This window comes from Penicillium crustosum (genome assembly GCF_028827405.1).
Source record: "Penicillium crustosum strain IBT 35664 chromosome Unknown utg000005l_segment0_segment0, whole genome shotgun sequence".
Classification (NCBI taxonomy): Eukaryota; Fungi; Ascomycota; class Eurotiomycetes; order Eurotiales; family Aspergillaceae; genus Penicillium; species Penicillium crustosum.
Genome location: NW_026623126.1, coordinates 884,898 through 903,577, shown reverse-complemented (window position 1 = coordinate 903,577; position 18,680 = coordinate 884,898). Strand labels below are relative to the sequence as shown.

At 50.2% G+C, this 18,680-nt stretch overlaps 8 protein-coding genes across 8 annotated transcripts; 6 read left to right on the top strand and 2 right to left on the bottom strand.

Annotated features, from left to right (window-relative positions):
• Window positions 1-899: 899 nt before the first annotated feature.
• Window positions 900-5,790, top strand: N7487_011028 (uncharacterized protein; the record flags this gene model as incomplete). The annotated part of the gene is made up of 2 exons (XM_056878758.1): window positions 900-5,576; window positions 5,644-5,790. 2 exons carry the CDS (start codon window positions 900-902, stop codon window positions 5,788-5,790), a joined length of 4,824 nt encoding a protein of 1,607 aa, XP_056724077.1.
• A 1,351-nt stretch (window positions 5,791-7,141) lies between these two features.
• Window positions 7,142-8,220, top strand: N7487_011027 (uncharacterized protein; the record flags this gene model as incomplete). Its single annotated transcript, XM_056878757.1, has 4 exons — window positions 7,142-7,380; window positions 7,475-7,675; window positions 7,796-7,972; window positions 8,010-8,220. 4 exons carry the CDS (start codon window positions 7,142-7,144, stop codon window positions 8,218-8,220), a joined length of 828 nt encoding a protein of 275 aa, XP_056724076.1.
• A 263-nt stretch (window positions 8,221-8,483) lies between these two features.
• On the bottom strand, window positions 8,484-9,213 carry N7487_011026 (flavin reductase family protein; the record flags this gene model as incomplete). Its single annotated transcript, XM_056878756.1, has 2 exons — window positions 8,484-9,113; window positions 9,160-9,213. The coding sequence occupies 2 exons, from the start codon at window positions 9,211-9,213 to the stop codon at window positions 8,484-8,486; spliced, it is 684 nt and encodes a 227-aa protein (XP_056724075.1).
• A 497-nt stretch (window positions 9,214-9,710) lies between these two features.
• On the top strand, window positions 9,711-11,268 carry N7487_011025 (UbiD family decarboxylase; the record flags this gene model as incomplete). Its single annotated transcript, XM_056878755.1, has 2 exons — window positions 9,711-10,676; window positions 10,732-11,268. 2 exons carry the CDS (start codon window positions 9,711-9,713, stop codon window positions 11,266-11,268), a joined length of 1,503 nt encoding a protein of 500 aa, XP_056724074.1.
• Window positions 11,269-11,753: 485 nt separating this feature from the next.
• N7487_011024 (Zn(II)2Cys6 transcription factor) lies at window positions 11,754-13,883 on the top strand (the record flags this gene model as incomplete). The annotated part of the gene is made up of 6 exons (XM_056878754.1): window positions 11,754-12,241; window positions 12,285-12,541; window positions 12,587-12,818; window positions 12,877-13,665; window positions 13,716-13,789; window positions 13,843-13,883. 6 exons carry the CDS (start codon window positions 11,754-11,756, stop codon window positions 13,881-13,883), a joined length of 1,881 nt encoding a protein of 626 aa, XP_056724073.1.
• A 530-nt stretch (window positions 13,884-14,413) lies between these two features.
• On the top strand, window positions 14,414-15,025 carry N7487_011023 (UbiX family flavin prenyltransferase; the record flags this gene model as incomplete). Its single annotated transcript, XM_056878753.1, has 1 exon — window positions 14,414-15,025. One exon carries the CDS (start codon window positions 14,414-14,416, stop codon window positions 15,023-15,025), a length of 612 nt encoding a protein of 203 aa, XP_056724072.1.
• A 534-nt stretch (window positions 15,026-15,559) lies between these two features.
• Window positions 15,560-16,471, bottom strand: N7487_011022 (uncharacterized protein; the record flags this gene model as incomplete). Its single annotated transcript, XM_056878752.1, has 1 exon — window positions 15,560-16,471. One exon carries the CDS (start codon window positions 16,469-16,471, stop codon window positions 15,560-15,562), a length of 912 nt encoding a protein of 303 aa, XP_056724071.1.
• A 937-nt stretch (window positions 16,472-17,408) lies between these two features.
• Window positions 17,409-17,927, top strand: N7487_011021 (uncharacterized protein; the record flags this gene model as incomplete). Its single annotated transcript, XM_056878751.1, has 2 exons — window positions 17,409-17,544; window positions 17,722-17,927. 2 exons carry the CDS (start codon window positions 17,409-17,411, stop codon window positions 17,925-17,927), a joined length of 342 nt encoding a protein of 113 aa, XP_056724070.1.
• Window positions 17,928-18,680: the final 753 nt, after the last annotated feature.

The following is an 18,680-nucleotide window of genomic DNA, read 5'->3' as shown; positions in this document are numbered from 1 at the left end:
TTTTGCGGGTCTCACGGAGAACTGCAGGTGGACCGTGTGTGTGTTCGTGTGTGACGGGTATGAAGTGTTTTGTCATTTTCAGGGTGTTGATGGAAAAATTGTGCTCCGTATGTTGCACTAGGTGGGTTGAATTTGCCAAGATTATCCCCCAGCCACGAAGTAGAGGTTATACAGAGTAACGTTTCCAAGGTTGGGAGATGAGTACCTAGGTGATTTGATATTGAAGATGGGATATAAAATAACCTTGGGAAGTTAAGAGATGAACCAAGGAACCAAAAGTCGATCCCGAATGGATCCCAGAGTTTCCCGTTTGTTTACAGCGTTCTCCGTACATGGAGGTACCTTCTTCGTACAACACAAGTAGCTCTCGGGTACTCTTTGTATGGTGACCCACGCGGCTCGGAACCTGAGATGTACAATCACATCCAGCCTCTTCAATTATTTTTTTTTGGTGAGGCTGGGCAATTATTCTTAATTAACTCGGGTGCTGATATTCGCCTGAATATCCAGTCCTTTGCTTCATCTTTCATTCCTACTTCGTAGAGATCTTGAATTCTTTCCCCTTTTCCTCTCATATTTTCATGTGAGGGATCGGCGAGCTTCGACAGCAACACTTTTGGGCACCATCGTTGCTTCTCCCTCTCTTTCCCTCTCCTTCCCTAATCCCACATTCTTAATTCTTCCCCACTGTTCCGTGGTCTCTGCGCTGGTACGCTCTCAACTCCTATCAAAATAATTCTTGGGATCTCTTCTTGAGTTCCTACCATTCGTCACTTCCCCACTATCGTGCCAACGAGCGCGAAGCAACAGTGATCACCCCCCAACAACACTCCCCTCATCCTCCCATTACCTCGGTCGAGCACGGAGCATGCGATTGGGTTGAAAGACACCTCACCATCATGGGGGTCAACACCCGCAGACCGATTCTTCCCGCCCCCACAGAATCCATCATCGATACGGGGGATAGCGCAACGGGCACAGATCTGGCAACTGACATTTCTCGCCGCACAGACAAAACGTCGTACTCTATCCCAGACGACGGTAGCCCCATAACTGTCTCCACTCGGCGACAGCGGGACCGCGAAGAGAAATTGTCTCGATCTCAACACGACTCTCACACCTCATTACTCATCGAGTATTTCGAGGGCGGCAAAGGCTCAAGCGGCATTGTCTCTCGTCCCAGCGTTCGAGTACGTGTTACACCATCGTCGGCGAGAAAGTCCAGGGACAGAAAAGACCACTTGCAAATCACCGAATCAAGCGGAAGCGGTAGCCGCAAACCGTCATATACCCACCGGATATCCCTACCATCACCATCTTCAAAACAGAAGCAATTGGACTCGGGCGCAACGGATGATCACAGCCTTGCGTCGAATTCAGCTGAGGAAGAGGATCATCATTCATCACGTCGTGAGCCGGTAGAAATCGAATTTGTGAACCGCGGACAGGGGAGCGAGATGTCTTCCCTCTCGCAAGACACCCGATACTTGCCTATGTCATCGGAGGTTTCGTCCATGCCGCCGGATAGCATGATCAACGCTTCATCGGCGGGCCCTAGGCGAAAACGCAGCCAGAGTATGGAGCGTGGTTCGCCCATTGAAGATGAGGGATTGCTCAAGACCCCTCACCGACAAAGAAGTCGCAGCTTGAGTCATGAGCGAATTGCGCATCGGGTGGCAGAAAAGCTCACCGAATCACCTCAAGATGTTTCGAGCGGCAAACAAAAAAGCAGGGGTGGCAAGGGTTACCTCGAAGCCGAAACAAAACCATCCCGTCGCCGAAAGCACAAGTATGCGGATGAGGATATCACCAGTCCTGAGTCTAGTCTTCTCAGCGCAGTCTCTTCAAACCACAAGTCCGACCAGTACTCAATTCGCTCCGGTGCATCCAAGACCTCTATCAACAACCCCAAATTACTCGAGACGGTTGAAGATGCGATCAGGCGATTGATCCTACCAGAGCTAAAGGAGCTCAAGAAGGACCAAAAGGTCATGACCAACAAGAGCAAATTTGATCGGGACATGGCTACATCTTATTCATCCGGCACGAGCTCCAGAGACGAGCTAGGTCGACGTCTCTCCAAGCACGCCAGTGCGCCGGATGTTATGAAGCCCAAAGTTGTTCTGAACAAGGACAGCAAAGGCGAAGGCATTGTTCTTTCTCCTGAGACAGCTCCACGCAACACGGAACGCAAATCGAGTAAAAGCAGTGAAACGTCCGAGATGGCGGTGAGATGGGCCAATCGACCCGAATACACCGAACAAGACAAGATCCGCAGGCAGAGGAGCAAGGGTCTTCGCGACGCCCATGCTGCTGCCCGAGTCGGCTCTGCTCTCACAGCGGCTTCCTTGAAGCATCACGACTCCAACTCTAGTCTCGGCAGAAAGGAACGCCGCCGGAACAGTGGCTCCCGGAAAAGTGGCTCACGCAAGAGCACCGAGAGTATGAACTACAACGAAACCGAACTTGTTTTCCAGAAGCACAATGTTGCGCCAATGCCAATGCACAGCGAGATTGACTCTGAGTTGACCAGAAACTCGTTGCTCTCTGAGCGAACGGCAAGTCCCACTCCCGAAAAGCAGGCGTCCTACTTCGACGTTGCTCGCGGATCACCGAGGCAGGCTATGTCGCCAGCTTCTCGCACCCCTACTAAAAATTCCGTCGACTCGCGTTATGAGCTTGGAATGCGCCATGGTAATCAGTCGCACCATAATATCTCGGTGCACAGTGCCTCGGAGCGTGACCTACATCACCAGAGCCAGTCCCCCGGAACTGACGGTGGTAATTGGGCAATTGCAGCTGCAGCCGCAGCTAATCTCCTTGACGCCGCTCACCCCGGACATCACGAAGTGGAAGGTGACTACCACGACGAGGGCACTGGCCGCGGATTGAGCCCCATCCAGAGTATTGCGAGTGATCATACCCAGACTCACTACGACAATTACTCGGTTCACGGCGAGCAGCAAGTCGACGGAAAACATGAGATTGAGCCTCGACTCTCCATTGACACTCTGTCATCCGCCCCCAGTACAAACCTCGCGAGATCCACCCGCCAGGGCACCAGCTCACACAGCCAGAGTGGAATTTTCAAACAGCACAGCCAGGAATCACCTGGGCTCGGATACGAACATTCGCGCCAGGGCTCCCAAGACAATGGCTTCTATGGCTATGACGAGCAGAGCAGACGCTCTGGTGACGACGGAGACAGCGATGTTGACTTCATGGATAAAGTCAAAGAAGGCCACCCTGTGACTACCGGCGTTGCTGCTAACCCTCAATTTATGCACCCGATAGCCGTCGAATCCGCAGTCGCCTCCTTGATGGATCCCTCTGTACTTGAATCTCAGATCTCATCCACGAACCGCTCGCAAACCGATCTGGCTCAACAACCACGAAGCCGAAGCCCCGAAAAGGCAGGAAGCGAAGTATACCGCGGAAGCCCCTTGAAGCAACGCCAGGATGCTTTCAATGCCGATGAGACCTCCTTCCCTCGCCGCATGGGTGCCACATCGCCCCCACAGAGTGTTACCCAGTCCCTCGAGGACATAGACGACTCTGCTATGATGGCTGACAATGCCCCGCGTGAAATGGAGAGTCCTCACGCGGATGCTGAAAGCCAAGAATCGGAGTCTGAAATCAACACCAATCCGTCCATTATACAGGGCCCCATCGGTGGTGTCGCTCAGGCAGATCACTGGGGATACGATTCAAGGTCTCCGCCGGCGGATCACTACTACGATACCCAGATCGGTGGATCTAAGGGTCTCAATGCTGAGCAGCAGATAGGACTTGATGCAGAATACTACCAGACTGCCCAGAATATCTTCGGTGGTGATGACTACTCTGCCCATTCTGGCGAGAACCACTCTGGCGAGAACCGACCTCGGCCATTGTTTGGTACACCTCCTGGTGCCAAGGATGAAGGCTATGTTTCGGCTGCCAACCCCATGTCTCCCAGCGTCGGGACCCCGAAGCAAGGTAGTCGAGGTCTTGCGGGTGCGGGTGCCGCTGGAATGGGTAGTTTCGATAGTCCTACTGGGGCAGACGATCCTTTTGTCTCTGGCAATGAACGCCACTTCAGTGGCTACTCTCATGGTGTTGGTTCGCCACTATATGACAGTGCCACCGGCCGAGGTATCGAGAGAATTCAATCTCAGGATATTGTGGCTCTTATGGACCATTTGACTGTTCGTGATGCCCAGCGGAATGCCAGAGATACTGAGATTCTGGTTACTCTAGTTCGAAGTGCTGCTGAGATGCGCACCTCCTTCGAGCAGATGAAGAAATTCATCGCCGACCAAGATGATCTCATCATGGACACCAGCGACAGGGGACATGAGCGGACTCACAGGGCGCTTGGTGGTCCCCGGCCATTGCCCCCAAGCGCTTCCCGAACTCGGCAGCTGAACACGGCTGACGAGGAAGACAAGCGGAAGAGCATCTTCAAGCGTGCGCTAAAGGGATTGAGCCTCAAGTCGGGCAGCGATTTGACCAAGATTGAAGGCATGCTCGAGCAGCTGCTTGGCGAGGTTGAAGCCCTGCGATCTGGACAAGAAGGCTTCAGCCCTCACAGTGTCACCAGAATGGGAAGCATGGAGCCAAGTGGATATGAGACCCCTGGTCCAAACGGAGCGCCTGCTGAAACGAGCCGCTCTCCCTACGGGTCCGGCTCTTCTCGCCCGGCTAATGGACAACGCAGAGATTCGGACCAGCGAGTCAGCACCGTCCATGAAGTTGACGAAGACCTCGAGCTTGACGAGGGTGACCAGTTCCTGACCTCACATCTCCCTGTCCGTGGTGCGGCCCATCACGAGCGGTCTGGTTCGTTGCCTCTTGACACGCCTCCACGGAAGCCGGTGACCACATCAGCTCGCAGCACCGAGACAACACCCAAGGCCCGCAAGCACAAGTCTAGCAGCTCGTCCATTTTCCCGAAGATCTCCCGTTGGTCCAAGTCCACGGCAACCTCCATGGGCGATGGCATTCGCAACAGCATCCAGCCCTCCCGCAAAGAACGTCCGATCTCGGATGAGTCTCGGTCTGGGTCTGATCTCGCACCCCATGGAGCCTACAAATATTATGATCCCCAGGGAGATGACAGAATTCGATCCACTTATACCTTGGACCACGAGCAAGATGAAAACAGACCCCCTTCGCCATTAGTTCCTTCCCAGGTGTCTGAGGCACCCAAGTACCGCGGCCACCGTGGTAGTCTCGAGTTGCAGCACCCCCAGCCTCGACAAGGCCCCACCGGACGTTACCAGTCCCGCCTCGAAACCGAGGCCCAGATCTACGGAGGTCCAGTTTCTCCCGCTGGCTCAGACCAGTGGGAATCCAACCCCAGCCTGTCTGCGGCCAACCCTCCTCAAAACCGCAACAGCGGTGTCAGCGGTGCCACGCGTCTGTCCCCGATCTCCGACGCAGGCTACTCGGAGACCAGCTCCCGCGCAACCCGTACACCGGGTCCACCCCGTCCTCCTAAGGTCAAGGACGCGGGTCCTCTCATTCCCGAGCGTCCACCCAAAGTGGCGGATGACGAAGAACCAGCTTACAGCGTCGACCGTGCTGTTTCCAGAGTATGTATCCCAGAGACCCTCTCCCTACCCTTTCAATTGAGCAAATTCTAATTTTCACCCTCTTCAGAGCTCTGCCATCTGCTCTCCCCCCACACGCAAGCCAACTGGCCCGCGTCCCCTCACATCTGCCGGCTCCTACAGCCCAGGCAACATCAAGCGAACTCGCTACCAAGGCAGTCCCGTGCAAATCGACTACGAAGATGAGCAATATTGAGACTCGCATTGTGATACCCCTGGGTTGATATTTTCAATCTCCGTTTCCATCTAGCGTCTTTTGCCTTTTCTTCCTATTCTCCTTACGACAGTTATGACCGTTCACTGGGACTCTGGTTTCAGTTCCTCTATCCCCAAATCTATGAGCAATGTGTGTGTGTGCGTGTTTAAATGTTTACAATATTTCCTGCCCTTTCATGTTTTATGCCAATGGCCCATGGGATGAGCGGGAAGTTATGTCTTCTCTTCGCCTCCCTGGCCTTTTCTACGTTAAACTTCTTCTGCTTTTTTTTTTTCATGATCCTGCTTTCGGGCATGCGGCTGCTCTCGTGCATCTAATGAGCGTGCAGGGTTTTATGCCTCTTCTTTGTAGCTTTTGTGTTGTGGTGTAGATAGTGGTACAGAGGAAGACATAATCTATTCCGATTTCGAGGTGGAATTATCTTTTGCGTTTTTGTGTTGCTTTGTGCCCAGGTTAGATGCCAAGGTTATATTGACAAAGCCTAATGTAACATTGGCAGGGAACTTCTGCCCAGGTGGCTCTTTCCCTATTACAACCTGAGCACTTGTTTGTAGCTTGCCCAACTGTAAATAGTAGCCATGACTTCCTCAAAACACAATACTCACTTTCTTCTTCATTTTCTCCCCAGTGCGAAATAATCCTATACTCACCACCAACTCGAAGCAAGCCCAACGTTATTTTTCTTCGACTATGAATTTGAAAACTGAAAAGAAAATCATCTTCCAACTGCCGTTGCCATAGGATGGATGCTATTTAGCAGCGATGTGGCCAGCCTTGGCAGGCTGGTTCTGTTAGGACGTCTGGGAGAACGCAGCATGCGAATCGGCAATGAAACACGCTTGATATCGGGCGTGCCCAGCATGTGATCCGACTCAGAACCCTGCCCCGACTTCCTTCTCTATTCTTCCCTACTGCCTCGGTCCTTCTGTGATAGGTAATACGGCCTGAAGGCCCTTCGATCTCTGATATTCTTGGGCTTGCACAGTGAATTGTCGCCAGCTTGGCGCCAACGTGGAAGTACAGGTCTTTTGGCCTAGGATGTCCATCGGGAACGCACTCGTCGGTCAATGGTCATCCGGAACGATACCGAGAAATATCGAGTGGGGAGCAGCCTGGTAGAACACTTGGGCTTTAGGCTGGAGAATATGGGTCGGCTTAGGAAGCCAATGTAAACTAAATTTAGTTCCGTTCACGGGCCGGGCCGGTGTGGAGATCATCAACACTGGAAGGATGCCATCTTCCAACATTCCAAGGTTCATCCATGGATAAACCTATCATTGTCTGGATATTTTACATTTCGAACATAAATCCAGGGCCCTGCAAAATAAAAATGGCTTATCTCAGAAATGTTATCGTCTTTTCTTCAGTCATTGCCCCGACTCGGACGAAGATGGAGACCTCTCAACTCACCAATCTGAATTTCACTCGAATATCAACAAGCCAGGTAATCGAGGAAGAAACCATCCCGGGCTATAATGCGGGTCGGTATTATCCTACTAGAATAGGGGAAATACTCAAGGATCGGTATCAAGTTGTGGGGAAGCTAGGATTTGGAGCCAGCTCAACGACGTAGCTCGCACGTGACATGAAGTAAGAAGATACCACTGGCACCTTTGCATTCTCATTGTAATTTTACAACTCCTTAAGCTAACTGAAAATACAGTTATCATCGCCATGTAACCCTCAATATCTTCATAAAGTCCACATCGATGGGGCAGCAACTGGACGGCAAGTTGAAAATATACAAACGTATCGAAGAGGCTCCCCAGAAACATCCAGGCCACAAGTATGTTAGATCGTTGCTGGACTCCTTTGATGTCAGCGGAATTGAAGACAAGCAACGATGTCTCGTGCACCCTCAATTGTGAGAGAGTGTGTTGGGTTTTCTATTCCGCAACCCGGTACAGAGATACCTACACCAATCTTAGCTGTGACGCTTCACCATCTATTTCTTGCATTAAACTATCTGCATACAGAATGCAAGATTATCCATACAGGTGCAGTTTTCTCTTGTCGATCTCGGGCTTGATCATTCGTTTATCAATATAACAGATATCAAAGCAGATAACATTATGTTCGGTACTGATGATGATTCCGTTTTCAGTGATTTCGAAAACAATGACATCCAAATTCCCTGTCCTAGGAAGGAGGTAGATGTGTGGTAAGAGAGCAGATACTTCTGATGCACAAGTTCCTAGGCTTACATTCTCAGATTTGGGGAACCTTTACGAAGGGGTCCGCTGTTTAGCTGTCGAGATCCGGAGTACTTACAGGAGCCGGGCTCATCTTGCTGAAATGATATACTTACTCGGCCCGCCGCCACCAAGTTTCCTTGCGCGGGGAAATCTGACGCAAATTTCTTTACAGAGAAAGATAATTCATCTCTCTAATACTCTTCCTATTCCTTGAATAGGACTTGTTACTTACTGACCATTTCTGCTATTCTAGGTGACCTCTGCGCTGGAGAGTAAGTGGGAGAACATACCCTACTCGAGCAAAGAGAGACTAGTCTCGAGGGATAGGAGAAAGAGGTGTTTCTCCGTCTAGTGCGAAAAACGCTACGATGGGAGCCAGAAAAGCGAAGCTCTGCTATAGAACTCGAACAGGATGAGTGGGTGCAAGCAGAATTACATAAGTAATACTTGTTCAATTGACTATTGATGAGTCTCTGATCATGTATCCCGCGATTCGGCCTCACGATTGCGCTTCGCACTCCCCTCTAACCCGTAGAGGACATCCTCGGACATGCCTGGGATCACCATGTCAAACGTCTCCGTCACCACCGTGTACTGATAGTACCCACAGCGCGCGATCGGCTTTGTCTTCTTGATATCCAGAATTCCATCCGTCAACACCTCGTCCTTGATATGCACGGCAATCACCCGGCCAATCACCACGTCTACGGTGCCCATCGGAGGATTCCCCGGCAGCCGCACGGTGGAATGATATTCGCACTCGAATTTCACCGGCGACTCCTTCACCATAGGGATATCCATCAGCGTGGCCGACTCTTTAGTCACCTTGGCACGCTCAAACTCGTCCACCCCATAGGGCACTTGCTCCGCCGAGATGTTGACGGCCTCGCGGAGGTCCCATGTCGCCAGATTCCAGACGAAGCGTCCGGTCTGCTCCGCGTTGACCACCGTATCCTTACGCGTGCCGTTCACGGTCTGATTGGAAGAGAACATCACGTATGGCGGGTCGAATGTGAGATTGTTGAATTGAGAGTAAGGTGCCAAGTTGGCTTGGCCCTCTTTGTTCTGGGTGGAGATCCATCCGATTGGACGAGGCACCACACACGCCTGCCAGTGTTAGCTATGTCGTTCATTGTTTACCCTAGAGCCTCACCTTGAACGGGTCGTGGGGAAGATTGTGCTCTGTCACTCCGGGTTGATAGAACATGATGCGCCTTGTTTCTGTTTTCTGTGCTTTCTGGGTGTCGACCCCTCTTATTTATGTATCCCCCGCTGCCGATCGAAGTGCCGATGCCATAGAGGCTTCTTTTTAGCGCGACAGTCGACCCTAGTGGCAATGATCCATCTGTATCGTGATGACGACTCTGACATCGGATTCCGAGTATCGATTTCCCTTGGGACACATACAGATCGAGTTCGAGTTCCATGGATCGACGTTCGGTATCTCGGGCTCGGAGGCTCGGAGTGGGCCCTACACACCATCCGAAGTGCCGAAGTGTGCATGCAGCACCCCCAGAACTCTTATGGATGAATCGGCCAGTCTTACTTGAATTTGATGTGTGGCGAGCCGAGACAGCCGTTTTGAAGACTCCACGAGGATATTTAAGCTGGCTAAATTGTCAAGGATTGCTCTAGTTCAAAAAGTCCAACTCCACTCAACACATACACACATACACAATCTTCACCTACAAAGACAGATTCACAATGACCAACACTGAGCCTCACCTCTGCTTCCGGTCATTTGTTGAGGCCTTGAAGGCCGACAACGATCTGGTTGAGATTGACTCTCCAATCGATCCCAACCTTGAAGCGGCCGCCATTACTCGCCTTGTCTGTGAAACGGACGACAAGGCCCCGCTCTTCAACAACCTCATTGGTGCTGAAAATGGTCTTTTCCGCATTCTCGGTGCCCCTGCATCTCTTAGAAAGTCTCCAAAGGATCGTTATGGCCGACTTGCACGGCACCTGGCCTTGCCACCAACCGCATCTATGCGCGACATCCTCGATAAGATGCTCTCGGCCAGCACCATGGCCCCGATCCCGCCCAACATCGTGTCTACCGGTCCTTGCAAAGAGAACTTCCTCGAAGAAAGTCAGATTGATCTGACTAAGCTTCCTGCACCCATGATTCACCAGGCCGATGGAGGGAAGTACATCCAAACCTACGGAATGCACGTTGTTCGGTCCCCCGATGGGTCCTGGACAAACTGGTCTATTGCTCGCGCTATGGTCTCCGACGATAAGCACCTGACTGGTCTGGTCATTGAGCCCCAGCATATCTGGCAGATCCACCAGATGTGGAAGAAGGAAGGCCGCGACGTCCCGTGGGCTCTGGCATTCGGTGTTCCCCCTGCCGCCATCATGGCTTCGAGCATGCCCATCCCCGATGGTGTGACCGAGGCTGGGTATGTCGGTGCTATGACTGGATCCGCCTTGGACTTGGTCAAGTGCGATACCAACGATCTCTACGTGCCAGCCACCTCCGAGATTGTCTTCGAGGGTACCCTTTCTATCACAGACAAGGGTCCTGAGGGTCCCTTCGGCGAGATGCACGGCTATGTCTTCCCTGGAGATACCCACCTGTGGCCCAAGTACAAGGTCAACCGCATCACTTACCGCAACAATGCCATCATGCCCATGTCATCTTGCGGTCGACTGACCGATGAGACTGTAAGACACTCACCCCATTACCCCACCTTTGCAGCGCCCTACTAACAAATATTAGCATACCATGATCGGCTCACTGGCCGCTGCCGAGATCCGCAAGATCTGTCAACAAGCCGGACTCCCGGTAACTGACGCCTTCGCGCCATTCGAGTCTCAAGTGACCTGGGTCGCTCTGAGAATCGACACCGCAAAGCTTCGGGAAATGAAGACCACCCCGAAAGAATTCTCCAAGAAGGTCGGTGACCTGGTCTTTAACTGCAAGGCCGGCTACACCATCCACCGGCTGGTGCTCTGTGGTGATGACATTGATGTCTACAATGGAAAGGATGTTATGTGGGCTTTCTCGACTCGCTGTCGTCCTAACCTCGACGAGACCTTCTATGAGGATGTGCGCGGGTTCCCCCTTATTCCATACATGTCGCATGGAAATGGATCGCCAGTGCAGGGCGGAAAGGTTGTTTCTGATGCTCTGCTCCCCTGTGAGTATACTACCGGGAAAGATTGGGAGGCCGCCGATTTTGAGAGCTCGTACCCTGAGGAGGTCAAGCAGAAGGTTTTGGCCAACTGGACAAAGATGGGATTCCGGGAGGAGTAAATCAAGATTGTATAGTACTTTGTGATTTTAAATAGATATTATTTAGGTAGAGATGGGAATTTGATGAATGTTGGTCCGTGTCTTGGTAATATAGGGATAATTTAGGTATTAATTACCGCTATTCTTTATGCAATTCAATACACCATCACCGCACTAATTTTTTATGTTATATCACTTTAGTCTATAATCGGATCCTTTATACTTAAATTTGATGTTCGAATTTGATACTGGCACACTGGTGGTACTATATAGACTGCCGTAATATGAACGCCAGGTGGGTACCCGCCAAGAGCCGATGCGCGATTCTGTCCGATCGTTTTGGCAAGGCCTACATCGCTTACTCTCGGCAACATAGCCAATATCACCCAGTACCGAGCTCGGATGTATATTTTTATATTGAGAGAGCCCCACAATTTCAAACAGTACAACCTTTTGGCCAAGACAACAACCCCTGTTAATCCCGGTACCTCGGAGTCCTCGGCAGCATGAGTGCCATCAGCCAAGGCGAAGCAGACCGGGTGCTACACCTCAAGAGTCGAGAGCGAGAGGCCCATGCATGCTACCCATGTAGAAAGCGGAAGGTGAAATGTGATGGAGGCCAACCATGTCATACCTGTCAGAAGCGAAAACATCCCGATATCTGTACCTACGCCCTTTCGCATTCGAGGCGGAGATCGGCTTCTCGTCATAGTGTTGCACGCTCGGCTTCGCCCAGATCACCGGCCGTAGCAAACAACGAACGAGCACGGCGCGATGATAGATCGAAAGATTATGTCTATTCTGGTGATAATTCGGTCGTTTCGATCCTGCGCTTGCGAGCATCGGATGCCAATGAATCAGTAGCCCGTGAAGTCGGCTCTGTTCTTGGTCTGCGGAATACCTTCAGCAATTATCCTTTTATGGACTCGAAAACTCCGCTTGAGAGGTGGAAGGCACTATTGACTGTAATGCCTCAGAGATCTGAGGTCTTGAAGTAGGTTGCAAATAACTAGAAAGGAATACGGCTAACTGGTTAGATTCTTCCACTTCTATCGTGTCACGGCATATCCATTCAATCCAATACTCGCTGACATTGACCGCTTTGAATCCGACTTGTGTATCTATCTCAATGCTCATGCATCTGGTGAATTACGCGACCCGGAGAATATCACTGATCGCTGGGCGACCGACAAGTCGATTGGCCATGTCAGCCTTTTACTGGCAACATTAGCAGCAGGGGCACATTACTCCGATACTGAATATCTCGAACGACTTGAACTGTCAACTGACTTTGGTAGGCTTGACTGCACGTTCATCAAACTTGGCTAACGATATTCAGCCCGTCGATCATTTCATGCTCTCCGCTTGGCCAATTTCCTGTTTCGGCCATCACTAGATATTATACAAGCGCTGCTTATATTGGGGAATACTTTGCAGAATATGGGACAGTCCGATGCCGCTTGGGCGTTACTGGGTACGACAATCCGACTAGCCCAGACCATGGGCCTGCACACCGAAAGAAGTACTGTTCACTGGCCCGAGCAGATGAAAATGAAGGCCAGGAATCTTTGGTAAGAAGATCAAACTACTATAGGCATATCTGATCGCATCACAGCTGACATTCAACAGGTCAACAATTGTTTGGCAGGATAGTCTACTGTGTCTTTGCTATGACCGACCGCCTATTGTCTCTGTGACGGGATGGTCTCTCGCCAGCTCGTTTTTCGAAAGACAAGACTTGTCTTTCGCAGAAGTAATGCATTTGCTTTGTCGTATCAGTCTAGATATCATGGGGCCGGAAACTCTCGGCGTCGTTGAACTTGATCGAGCACTAGAGGGGCTACAGCGGGTGGATGATATTCACCAACGCGGTCTACCATATCTTCGATCACGGGAGAATTGCATAACACTACAACAGCATCTCGAGCATTTAGCTCTCAGAATGCACACCTCCTTCTGTGTATCGGTCTTCTGCAGACCAGCAATGAAGCAATCCACTCCACAATCCTTTCACCCCCACGCTGGTATTCTTCGGGCTCGTGCCAAAGGGAGTTTGATCGATGCTTCGAAGGCATTTCTTGATTTTCAGGCTCTGAGCACTGTTCCATTGCGGAGCTGGTCAATGGTACATACAGTGCTGAGTTCAACCCTCCTTCTCTGTATCTGGGAAGAGACACGCAATGACCCCGAATGTCGCAATCTTCAACAAAAAGTCATCGACGTCTTCTCATCATCTAATTCAAGAACCAACGATGATGGTGCTTCCTTTTCTGAAAATGATAGTCAGTGGCTGTCGGATCGTCACATCCGAGCCTTGGTGACCTTACGAAGCGCCTTGGAACGAGAGCAGGAGACAGGCGCTACCGAGACAGAGAACTGGGTGGGAATGGCCTCGAATGTGCCGCAATTTGGCCCTGGGTAACTAAGTTTCCTATCTATGGTGAAGATGAATGCTCACATCTGAACAGGCCCGTTGGGTACATGGACATGCCCGATCCATTCGATGTATCACCAGTCACGTATCTGGACTCGATTATGAATCGTAAGCACTGTTTGGCTGGTTTTGACAATTAAAAGGTAACTAACATATGACAGTTCCAATATTTGATTATACACAGGAAAATGGGTTCCTGTGAAAAGCCCAAACCTGATACCTGCGTGCGGTCGTAATACCCCGTCATAGACTTCAATCAATTAAACTTTCACACGGCACACAGTAATGCACCCAGTTTAGGTCTTACGCAGAAGATTTTTTATCAAATTGGGGCCATTGTGTCACCCATGAATGGCGATCCGCGCAACCTTCGGATCTCGGCATCGGGACCTCGGGGTCTCGGAATACTCCATTCGGGTCCCCAAAATCGGTCCGATGACATTATTCTCCTGTATCTCGGTCCACGCGGTAAATTTTAGCAAGAAAACCGTGAGAACTAGGATAATCGGCATTTCGCCACATATTAATATAAAACAAGCCAGTGTTGTCAGGCTCAGTTCATTCATCACACCAATCTTCACAGCTCCACGGTATACAAAACCAAACCCTCACTCAACAAGACCAAAACAACACATCCAATAAAATCCCCAATTAATGCTTTCTCTTCTCTCCGGAACACAAACCCCATCATCCAGCCGCCATTCTCCCGAAGACAGTCCAACCAAACCAACAATGCCAACCATCGACCACCATATCCCCCAACAAACCCGCCGCAGACGCATCGTAGCCGCCATGACCGGTGCAACAGGCGCAATTCTCGGAATAAAAGCCCTCATCGCCCTCCGTCGCCTAAATATCGAAACCCATCTTGTGATGAGCAAATGGGCCGAGGCAACCATCAAATACGAAACAGACTACCACCCATCGAATGTCAAAGCACTGGCAGATCATGTGCACAATATCAACGACATGGCTGCGCCGATTGCTAGCGGCTCTTTCAAGGCTGATGGCATGATCGTTGTTCCATGCAGTATGAAGACACTCGCTGCCATTCACAGTGGGTTCTGTGATGATTTGATCTCGCGTACTGCGGATGTCATGTTGAAAGAGAGACGGAAGCTTGTGCTTGTTGCGAGGGAAACGCCGCTTAGTGATATTCATTTGCGGAATATGTTGGAGGTTTCTCGTGCTGGTGCGATTATCTTTCCTCCTGTGCCGGCGTACTATATTCGGGCTGCGTCGGTGGATGACTTGGTTAATCAGAGTGTGGGGCGCATGTTGGATCTGTTTGATTTGGATACGGGGGACTTTGAGAGATGGGAGGGATGGCAGACTGAGAAATAAAGGGATAGAGATGGGTTGATTTGTTTTTGTTTAGCATTTGCTGGCGTTATCGGCTTGGATAGACTGGTGCATTATCAAATAGACTGGGGGGCTTCAAAAATTTAGAGCGCTTTTCATTAGCATCGGTTTTCTATCCTCTTCATTAGGGTTGGGTCTTAGTGCTACTGGTAGAAATTTTGGGGCATCGTGCAGGAAAGAGTAGATGATATAGCGTAGAGATGATGGGATGTCCAGTCTCTCACACAAGTTGAAAGACGTTCCGACCAACTGGATGTTCGAAGATGGGCTCCTAGGAACGCCAGTGGGTAGTAGCGCAATTATCGTAAAAGCACGAGGAAGAATGAAAGGAAAGATGTGATTGAATGACAAGAATGACAGACCTGACCTTTGGTAATGAATATAATGAATAGTAGAATCCCAAGTACACCAAGAGAAAAAAACCAAAAAGAACAAGCAGTCAAACAACAACCACAACCGTCATGATATCATCTCCAAACCCCAACCAGAATAATACCCGGTTCCCAAAAGTTAACCCTAGTAATCCGAGAAAGGTCGAACAGAGGTAGTCCCCCTCCCTCTAACAGCATAAGCAGTAGCGAGTGAGCTATAATCCAACACATCACTAACAGGGAATTTCCCGGGATAACTCTCAACAGAGTGATACTTCCGCGCGCGATTCATCTGCACCGTCTCAGAATCCTCCACCGCATTAACGGTCGCCCCAAACGAGACCGGCTGCTGTGCCTTGGTTGCAGATGACGGACCAGGGTCACTGAAGTGATCTGCGACGCGTGCTGGTGCAGACATGGGCACGGGGAAAGGCACATTATGGACGAAGTGAGGTTGTGAAGTGCGTACTGAAACTGGAACCAGGCATGGCTCGGCGCGTTCCTCGTCGGAAGGCGAACCATCGAGAGTCCGTGGGACAACGGTCAGCGGCTGTTGGAAGATGGCTTTTGTCGAGCTGGCGATCTTTGAAATGCTGCCTCGTGTGCTAGATCGGAACTTGCGCATGGTTTCGTAGATGGGGGAGCTTTCTCGGTGACGTTCGGTGTCTGACTGTGATGTGGGACTTTCTTGCTCTGATGAGGAATCAGAGTCTTGATGTCCCTGCTGTGGCCAGGTTGATGTGGCTGGCAAGTTGGTGGTGCGGAGGTTGTTATCATGGTTCAGGGTATCATTGCCCGATGAAAGGTGCCACTGACGCTCTGTTTCTGTTGCGGAAGTATAGGCTGAGAGTGGGACAGGGCCGAGGACAGCGTTGACAATGCTTGTTTCTGTACGGTTGATGGCCTTGTTGAAGGGTGGAAACTCACGCCTTGTGTTCCAGAGTGGTCGTGCGAGGTAGGAGGCTGCGTAGAGCAGTTGCAGCCAAGAGAGAGAACCGATGAGACATATTGTTTTTAGGAGGGATATGGGGAAAGCCGTGGAAGGGTTTCGATCCATGATGAATTGGGAGAAAGAAGACAAGAAGAAAACTATCGGCGACTCAGCTAGTGAAGATATGAATGACCTAAAAGAGTTCAGCAAGTCGAGTCAACTACTATTTACAATTAAGGAAGCTACAAGCCACTCGGGTACAAACAAGGAAAGAACCAGAAGTGCCTTTAGATTTAACGAAAAGTAAAAAGGGTAAGACTTTCGTATATCTAAGTATAGATACACGAAACATATCAAATCAATCGGGTGGTAATAGAGAAAGAATCTAGGAGGGGTCGGAGCTGAAGAAGATCCCAAAAATCAAAGAAGTGAAGTAGATTTCTAGGACATAGGTTTATCAAGAGTATGGCAAAGAAGCGAACAATCCGAAAAACCAAGGCTTGATATGGCAAAAAAAGCCCCCGGAAAGTCGTTATAACTGCAGTGTCTTGTCTGATGATCGAGCATTGTTGACCTGTATAAATATGTACCTAGATAGATTCACGTGGGATGCCCCCTGGTAGTGTAGTGTCTGGAAACGGCAAGTTGGATAATCCAGCTTCTTGTCCACGGGTGCCCCACCTTGCAGGCTGCTGGTTGGTTCTGCTGCGCAATCACAACTCAGTTACCAATAGGACGCGGTACCTCCTGCAGTTCGGGCATCCTTGTATACACAATGATTCGTTGGGTTACCTCGTTCGCTGATGCGGGCGCTTAGGCCGTGCACCCCATCACCCCTGGTGCTTTAGGCTGATGGCAAGGCGTCGGTCGCATTCATTCCTCGTTACCCCTCCCCGTTCCTGATTTTGTTGAATGGCCGAGTTTACAGCCTACGGACACATTCAAACCCAAGCGATATTTACATTTCGACCCATTCACCCCTGCATTTGCGCCGACGGCAGCGGCAACTCATGCCAGACAGTTGTTTTTCCAGATGCCCATTGAATGAATGAAACCGATCCCCATGGCGAGCATGGCGTCCGCAATATCGTTTGGGTATTCAAATAATTCGGGGTTCCAGATGGGTGTGAACTACGGCGAGGTCACTAACCACTTCCACATGCCTATTGAAGAGATGAAAGAGACAAATACTAGGCCTTGTAAGTCAACAGAAAAGCCCAGCTAGGATATTAGGCTCACCCATTTTGTCCAAGGTGATCAACCTCAAGTCCACTATATTATCCCATCTTTGGAAAATCGTCACTTTACTGGCCGTGAATTCACGCTAGATCAGCTTAAACAGAAGCTGTTTCTATAAGCGAATACTGAAAAACTAGCTCTATTCGGGCTAGGTGGCATCGGCAAAACCCAAGTTGCTCTTCAGCTTGCCCGCTGGGTGAAGGCGCATGTACCAGACTGCTCAATCTTCTGGGCTCCTGCCCTGAGTCTCGAGAGTTTTGAGCAGGCTTGTTCGCAAATCGCGAAAGAGCTACAAACCCATCAGAATGACGGTGAAAGTGCGATGGAATCGGTACAGCGATAGCTGAGCTCTGATAAAGCCGGAAAGTGGCTTTTCATTGTCGATAATGCCGATGACGTGGACTTGCTTTTCGATCAGCTTGATTAGTATTTCCTTACTAGCAACAACGGTATTACTCTGCTCACTACTCGTTCCCGCGAGGTGGCACTATCGTTCGCTGGAAGAGATATAGTTGAGCTCCAAAAGATGACAATAGAGGAAGGGATTGCTTTTCTTACTAAGATTGTAGGAGAAGACTCGCTTTATGACCAGAACTCCACTATATAATTATTAGAGGAGCTAAACTTCCTACCCCTGGCTATTGTATAGGCAGCTTACTATATTTGTCGAAATGGTGGAACGACTACACGCTACCTTCAGCTTATGCATAAAACTGAAAAAGACCGGATGCGTCTAGTAAGCCGGGAATTTCACGATAGTACTCGCTATCGTAGGATGGCAAATGCGGTGGCTACTACGTGGCTTATCTCATTCAACCAGATTTAGGGCTCTGATCCCTCTGCTACCGTTTTGTTGGAATTTATATCTTATCTTGAGCCAAAGGCAATCCCACGATCTATTCTCCCTACCCTTGATTCAGAAGAGGCGATGGATTTTTCAATTGGTACGCTGTGTAGCTATGGATTTCTCACCAGGAGGGATAATGAAGATATATTTGATATATATAGCTTGGTACAGCTATCAACCCGAGTGTGGATAACAGACGTACGGAAGATATAACAGATTATCGCGACCTTAACGCAACATATGGACAAG